General features: G+C 39.9%; 1 protein-coding gene across 10 annotated transcripts in view; it reads right to left on the bottom strand.

Moving 5' to 3' along the window:
* Positions 1-1,529: 1,529 nt before the first annotated feature.
* The window catches only part of ABLIM1 (actin binding LIM protein 1), a 138,837-nt gene continuing 132,456 nt past the window's right edge, over positions 1,530-7,910 (bottom strand). For 5 of the 10 annotated variants that reach the window (XM_086466883.1, XM_086466881.1, XM_086466882.1 and 2 more), the window contains 4 exons: positions 7,345-7,352; positions 6,003-6,077; positions 2,942-3,022; positions 1,530-1,643 (listed from right to left, as the gene is read on the bottom strand). In XM_086466883.1, the coding sequence (XP_086323009.1) occupies positions 1,530-1,643; positions 2,942-3,022; positions 6,003-6,077; positions 7,345-7,352 (278 nt within the window). Of the gene's footprint in view, positions 1,644-2,941; positions 3,023-6,002; positions 6,078-7,314; positions 7,353-7,910 lie in introns of those variants that run through there. The other 5 variants (XM_086466876.1, XM_086466877.1, XM_086466879.1 and 2 more) reach the window with 1 other exon arrangement.

Below are 7,910 nucleotides of genomic sequence, written 5' to 3'. Positions count from 1 at the left end.
CATTCATTCAATTACTTTGGTGCTCATGTCCTCCTCTGTATAGGACTTGCCCAGAAGCAGTTTATATACAGGCAGTTTTTTAAGCTGCAGCATATTGGAAGAAGACTGAAAGCAATAGGGAGTTCAATGCAGCTCAGAAACTGTCTTGCATGATTATTCTGTCTTCAAAAACCAAGTCAGGCACAAAGGGAAATAAAAATAACCAAGGCTGGAGCTTTGATGCTTCAAGAGAGGGAAAAAAAAAAAAAAAGTCTGTGCCCTCTTTTCCAAGCACAAGTGAAAAACTACATTAACTAAAAAGAGTGCTTGGCCCCATGCACTGTGCCATATTGACCACAGCAACTGCAATTTAATCAGAAAGCCTCTATTGGCAGAGCATGGCACCTTGATGGTTGGTACCTTTTAATTCATAAACATTCCTCCCTAAGAGGGATGAATTTGCGTGTTAGCTTGCAGAGAACCATCTTCCCTGCTGATGTAAAATCCTACAACTCCACTGCAGTCTGATGAGCTGCACTAGTAATTACTCGCAGGGAGTCTGTCCCAAAATCTCTGGGTGCAAACCAGGGCACACTTAAAAAAAGCATTTTCTCACTCTGTCACTCCCACCCCCATCCACCCATCTCCTGGACTAAATTACAAGAAAACTGACTCTTCTCCATCATTCCCATTACTTAAAGTTATCTTAAATTATTCAAAGGTCTGGTTAAGCTCCAGCCTTATTAATTCAAGCAGAAAGTGTTGAAGAGGGAAGACTGACAACAGACACAGCAATTCACTTCCTATATCCTAGCAAATATATACAAGTACAAGGAGTCCATTTTCCAGAAACTCAACTGGTGTGTACTGTAAGTGAGCACAGCGCCCACCTTTGCAGATGCCACGAAGAAGATGCCATTTCAAACGAGTGCCAATTAAGACACAGTTGTGTGAAAGAACTAATGTGACCATGTGGATAAGTGACAAAGGGCTTCTCCTTCACTACAGAGCATCTATCTGTCTCCCTCTCCATATATATACACATATATACACACACAAACACGCACACACATAGATAGATGGATAGCTATAAATACATGTGTGCACACACGCAAACACACATACATATATATATATATATTTTTATATATATATATATATATTCTTTTCCAGTTCTTGGAGTGGTTACAACTACTTTAGTCTACAAGGCATCCTAAGGGCACTTCCTGGCTCTAGCAATAAAGTCCATCATATTGTGGAGAGAAGTAAAGGGAGTATCATTGAGGGAGAAGAACAGAACAGTTTCCTATCTTGTATAATATCATGTACCAAGTCGACACCTCTGACAACTATCATTGTTGTTTCTGAGCCCAGATATTTTTCTCCCTATGTTCCAGGAGGTCAAATGTTCATCTTGTTCAATTGCTGTGTACAGAGGTGCCACTATATGGTTTTCCCTTTTTGGTGGATAAGTAGTCGCTTCCAAATAGTTTGGAGTGTATGACACAATACCCTAGGCGTCATTTGTTGTTGGTTTGTTTAAAGGGAGATTAAAAGAGTTTTGCTTTTTTCTTCATGTCGTTGCGTCTCCAGAGAGGTAACTTGTCAAACTCCTGTATTGTCATGCCAAATATTTCTTGAAAAACCTCAGGTGCTAAGTGACGCTTTAGGAAAAAAAAAAAAAAAAAAAAAAAAAAAAAAAAAAAAGGAGAAAAGGCAATGGTCAGTCAAAGCCAGAGTCACAACAGGAGACAGGAGTGCCTTAGGGATTTCATGTCACTGTGTAAGAGCCATTGTAGGCATTAATAGCATTTTGGCAATACACATATCCAAGTCCTCTAGAATCCGGATGCTCAATCAACAAAATTTTGCAATTTCTTAAGTGTTAGAAGTTTACAAGGAAAGCGGGAGAACAATTTCAGTTGCTGAATAAGCAGGAGACAGAAAAGTGATTTGTCTGAAGTCACCCAATAAGCAGCGATAGACCAGAGAACAAAACCAGCTCCTGCACACCCCCGTCCCAGGCTTTTGCTCGTCACCTCTGCTTACACATGGAAGTTCACAGAGACACTGGGCTTCAGGAGAGCTTTGCGGAAGGGCTGCAGGCTGACAGGCTACCTTTGAAGTTCTGAGAAGGAAGATGTCTGGCCAGACTAACTGTCCAGCACACTTCTCTACTGCCAATGAAACATTTTTTGCTGCTGTCTTGTGCACAAGTTACTTCTTGTTCAGCCACTTTAGAGTGCACTGGATGGGAAAGTGTCTCCCTGTGGCACTGATGTAACACAGCGTTGAATTCTGATTAGCAATCATGTATCTACTAGTCTAAAAATGTGCACAAATGGCTATTTACCCAAACTTTTGTGGCCCCTTCCATTCATTTCCACAGAAGATTAACTGACTATAAATGACTTAAACATCCCCAGACTTTCACCGAGCTGCTTAAATCTTTCTAATCCACAAAGTTGTAAACAATATTTATTTGTTGGCAGAGATTCAAATCCTCATGTTTTTGGATATCAGCCAGTCTAACTCACAGGACTCATGGATGAGGTAAAGAAAGTTAGACTTTCGATCCTTAAGGATGGCTGACACTGAGTCTTAGCTAAGAGAGGATCCAAGATCAAACAAAATATTGCTCCATTCCAATATGGATCCTGAGACTACAAAACACTTCACCAATTTTGGGCTCTTTACCAGTTTACAAGTATATAGTTATCTGCCTGAAAACATAAAAGGGCTCTGAGAAGCCAAGTCCATGAGCAGGGAGACAGAGATGTGGGACTCCTGGTCCACATTGTTCATGGACATCGGGCTGCTTCCTCCCCATCTGACTCCCCTGCTTAGTGCTGAGAAATCTTCCCAATCTAACAAGGACCCACACTTCAGTGTTTGAGCTTTCAAGTGTGCAACAACAAACAACTTCAGCAGGAAAGAGCATTTAGGAACTTGCTTCTCTTACCTCAAGCCTGGTTCTGTCTACATCTTTTAGTATTTTATTTCGCCCTCTGTTGGTCACCATGAGCATTTCATATGGAAAAATCTGTTAACAATGTATAAAAGGGGGAAAAAGAGATGTATTTATATTCTAAAGTAGAAAGAACACAATGTGTCTCATTTTCATCACCACACAAACATTCGTTTTCTTTTTCAAAGGAAATCACAGCTTTTTTTCCTTTTCTTTTTTTCCCGAAAGTTGCATGAAAGACAAGACCATCTGGACATAACAAGAACTTGGTTAGTATGAAACTGCCTTGTATTGCAGAGCCACTATGTACTTGCTCACCCCACTGATTTTTATAGTGCACATAATACATCAGCTGGCTTTGGTCAGAGGACAGAGTCCTCTCTGGTCAATCTACTTTCTCATCCATCAGTAAGTTTACTAAGGCAAATGTATTTTTCACTCATTGGTCTAACTCATGGTTGCCAAAGTGTGGACAGCTCTAAGGAAACACTTTGTGGACTTTTAAAAGATGAAACAGATAAAAGTACATTAAAAAAAGCATAACTCTAAATAAGCGAGATATTAATTCGTGGAGGCCACTGCATTCAATAGAAATCACATGATTTTCTTTGCCTTTTCAGATAGTTACTTAAAACAACTGCCCACTGTGCTTGCTGGCTGCGCCACACATACACAGATTAAAGCAGGTATTTTTGTAGACGTATTTGTCATGCACCTTCATCTGTTTCAGAAGAGTATGTGTCCAGCACATCTCCCCTTAACATTTCCCTTGATTTCCCTTTACATTGCAAAGAATATCCAGAACTTGCATGTATCAGTTATTGGCCAAAAATCAATTCCCGAATATGTAAATGATTTTACTTTTTTTAATGGGTGCAGGTTCTTTGTTTGAAGTAAAATGTTTACTGTCAGTGAGTCTCAATTCGGTCTAATCCAATAGAAACAACATTGCTTAGAAAGGATTTCAGAAAACCATGTGCCTTAAAATCAGTTTCTGGAATAATCCCTGGCAAGTAAAACTCTGGTTTAGGACTTTTTTTGTCCTTAGGCAGACACTTCCATAAATGCCTGGAAGGACTTAGAAGAGCTCATGTTCCATCTGACAGAGGCTCTCTGTAGCCTTTCTCACTGCATATCTCTGCCGAGCAGGTAGCATTCCCAGTGAGGTCCTTGTCCCACCTCTACTGAAGTGAATGAAGTTTTTCTGCAGACTTCAGTGGCGTCTGGCTCAGCCTTTACTGTTATTTATGGGTCTTGTTTTACTTGCCCACTGGGAACAAGAGCGAGACCACCAAAACTCTCCTGGAGAGACAGCTGAGCTATTATCAAATGATATTAATTCAATTATTTTAACATCAGAAGAAATTCAACCTAATCAACTTCCCTGCAGTACTAGGCAATTAAGCTCATTCCATTGTCAACAATTATCCCAATGAACTTTTCAGAAATATAATAAATAAGATTCAGGCATCAATGAACACACCACTGAGTTTATTGTAAGTAATAATAATTTAAATAACGTGTGCTTACATATCAATTGTAAGATATGGTTCTTAGGAGATTCTGACATTGTCACAATTATACAATTAAGTCTATACTTTGAATTACAATGTTTATGTTTGATACTGGAAACAGCTACCATATACAGCATTATAGGAAACTAAAATGTAACTTTTCATATTTAAACAGGCAGAGTTGAAGTCAAGATCTATGGTCATAAGTACATTTTATATTTAGATATTCACAACAAGGCGTGTCTCAATCTGGGATGGCAGGATGCACAAATTCTGTCCTTTCTGGAGAACCATTTGGTAAGGTTTGGTCATTCTTAAGTTTACTAATTTTCACTTTTCACGTGTTTCATGCTGACTTTGAGTTCGTTTCTTGTACTTTATCAGGTTTACGTTAGTGTTGGACCACTGACATGAATAAAAATACTGCCAATTCACACATGCTGAGGGTCTGGCATCACCTTTTATAAACATCGGTGGAAAGTGACCTATTATCTCATGAAAATTCCCATAAATTTTATCACTAATAATACCGACAGAATTTGTCGCCCAAAATAACATTCCAAATCATTGGGTGCATCAACAGCAGTGGTGACTGTACAAATTTCTATTGCACTGAAAGAGAAATTATTTGGAATAAAAAGTAGTATCTCCCCAAGCTGGGGATGGCCCCAAGGTCTTATTTATATAATATATAAAAACACTTGTTAATATACATTGCACCGGGGTTTCAGCTTATAAAGCTAGGGTTATTGCCTTGTACAGTTTGTCTGGAAGTGACTCAGAAGCACAAGTAGTAAACTGGTTTGCAAAACGAGCTCCTCACTTAACAGCAGAAATGCTAATCCTTGGAACTTTGGCAAAATCATGATTTCTTGGAAGGTTCACCAGCAACAGAGAAAGACACGAGATTTAAAACACAGCCCTGGTTGAATCTCTTCTATATATTATCTTCATTTTTGATTCATACATCTCTAGACATAGCCTCTTTTTTCCAAAAAATTTCCTGAAGAATTTCTTATATAGGGAATTTGATATTGAAAGGTGTCAGGCTAACAGTGCTGAGAGCTAAAGAACAGATCCAGACAGACCTCTAGGTATCTAACTTCCGATTTGAAACAAAGACCCATGTATTTCATTAATTTTTAAGTTAAGACAGCCTCAACACTGTGGTGAGCCACAATATTCTGCATCGCATTTCCAGCCTGACAGATCTGAGACTTTCCGACCGAGTTTGGCCTGCTGTTTTGGCTAGCGGAAGCTTGACAGAGAACTGGCTATTGAGCATCTTCAGTATCTTTGCTTTGTCTCTAGAAAAGCCTCTTTAACCCAAGCAGCACACCTGGGCTGCCCTCAGCCTGCCTGAGTACTAACACCTGTAACAGGCGAAGTCCAGCACAAAGGGAGAGGTTTGGCACATAAGGAGCAGGGACTGAGGTGAGGTAAAGAAAAACAAGGGAGCTAAGACATTTCCCACATTTCATCTGCATTTCACAGTCAAATCTTCACTGTCTTGAAGGAAAGTGAATAACATCTGCACTTGCCTTTGGCTCCAACATGTTAGGCATAGATACTCCTCTGTCCATTCTCATTCCAGGGACATGACCATCCGGAAGGGACTGCATCAGATACAGGTATACATCAGACATATAGGTTACACACACAGAGGGTAAAGGCACTCAAGTAGTGGTGAAAACAAAGGTGAATTTGCCCTGGAACTTCCTTCATGTCTTAATATTTAGTCTTATCGTATAGATCATTGCCATGGCTACTGTTTACTACTTCTCTGAGGTACACAGAAGGATCCTTTGATCCTCTCTGCCACCACAGCCTTCTGTCACTACTAAGGCTGGTGATGGCTCCCCACTGAGACTACCAACATCACGTCCCAGGTGGACCTGGGGACCCCAAGAGAGTGGCGGGCCCCTTCCCACCCCAGTGACAAAGTAGGGTTCTTCTCTGGACAAATATGCAGAAGCATTAATTCAGATCCACCCCACAGCATACAGAGCACTCTTCTACCTCTGGGTTTTCCTTCCTTTCACTTACTGTATCAGCTGAGGGATTTTTTGCTTATCTCTACAATGGCAAATTTTTACTATGGACACAAACAGGGACAGGATAAAAAGGTGCTGTTTCGACACAGGTACTGTTCCTAAGGAAAGAGCGCTTTCAGCACAATACATGGACAACTCCTCTCTTCTCCCATAATCTTATTCTCTTTCCAATCATCATGATTTTGGTACACCATTAACAAAATTATCCAAGTAATTAAACCCTTTCTTAAATTGCCATTTCATACTGTGATTGTGCTGAGGAGCCAGCCAGAATCAAACCATTCTGGAAAAAACCCTGCAGGCAGGATTTGGAGTAAAAGGGTTTATATTTGCAAGCACACCTTTTACTGGCTTATCTGTGATGGCAGCACTGCAGAAAACTATTGATCAGCCATCTTGTCTGGAGAGCAAATTCCAGGGTAAAAATGAGGAGTTCAAGACTCCTGGTATGGGAGAAAATTGCCTCCAGAAGAGACTTTATGTCTCTGGGGTTGGTACTAGAGAGGCTGGAAATAAATCCACCCTCAGCTGTCCAGAGAGCACTATTACAGATAACTCATGTATCAACAGACAGTGGATTTTACAGAGCAAGTCACAGAACTGGTGTGAGCTGTCTCAACCCAGCTCTGGGGAGGTAACAAGGAGGAATCTGAGGCTGCGCCTGTTTTTTGCTGATAAGAATCTACATTGGTGATTACGCTTAAACATGCAGGAAAATCAAAGCTATTGTCTTAAGAAACCCTTCCCTGTAGCAGAAATTCAGACTTCAGTAAGAAAGTAGAAGCTTTTAGTTCTGTTGTCAGTTGATTGATGAAAACCCGTACTCTACCTGGAAATCTGAAAGGCAAAAGAGAAATGTCATCAGCTTTAGAGGTGGAAGAACAGGAATCAATCACAATCTTCTGGTCTATCTGATCTTTCCAAAATCCCACATGATTATCTATGGCCAGCAACCTTCCTACTTTTGGATTTAGTTTGCAAAGACTCAAGTAATTCAACTATTGCAGCCTTTTTCATTTTGAGCAGGCTTCTCATTCGGGAAAATCAAGTCACTTTGAAAATATTAAAAGACACAAAACCACAATCAAGTGAATAAATAGCCAAATAAAATTCAAATGAGCAGAGCAGGATTCACCTCACTTAACCTCTGCCATCAGGTAGCTGTCTAGATTTCTCCACAATCTCTAAAGAGACACGAGCACCAACAGAAGATGCCTGATCATAGGGTATCTAAGATAGTCAGATCAATCTCACTTTGGAGATAAGTAGTCTCTCTCTCAGCTCAAACAATTTCAAAACATCATCTCAAAGTTTCATAACTTTAATAAATATTGTCAATTTTTATGAGGCAATGACTAATATCACATCTAGCTCAAAGTCATAACGAAAATCAAG

The sequence above is a fragment of the Leptosomus discolor genome, chromosome 6 (assembly GCF_034619465.1).
Source record: "Leptosomus discolor isolate bLepDis1 chromosome 6, bLepDis1.hap2, whole genome shotgun sequence".
Taxonomy (NCBI): Eukaryota; Metazoa; Chordata; class Aves; order Leptosomiformes; family Leptosomidae; genus Leptosomus; species Leptosomus discolor.
The sequence above is the reverse complement of the archived record's forward strand: the minus strand, read 5'-3'. Positions and strand labels throughout refer to the sequence as shown.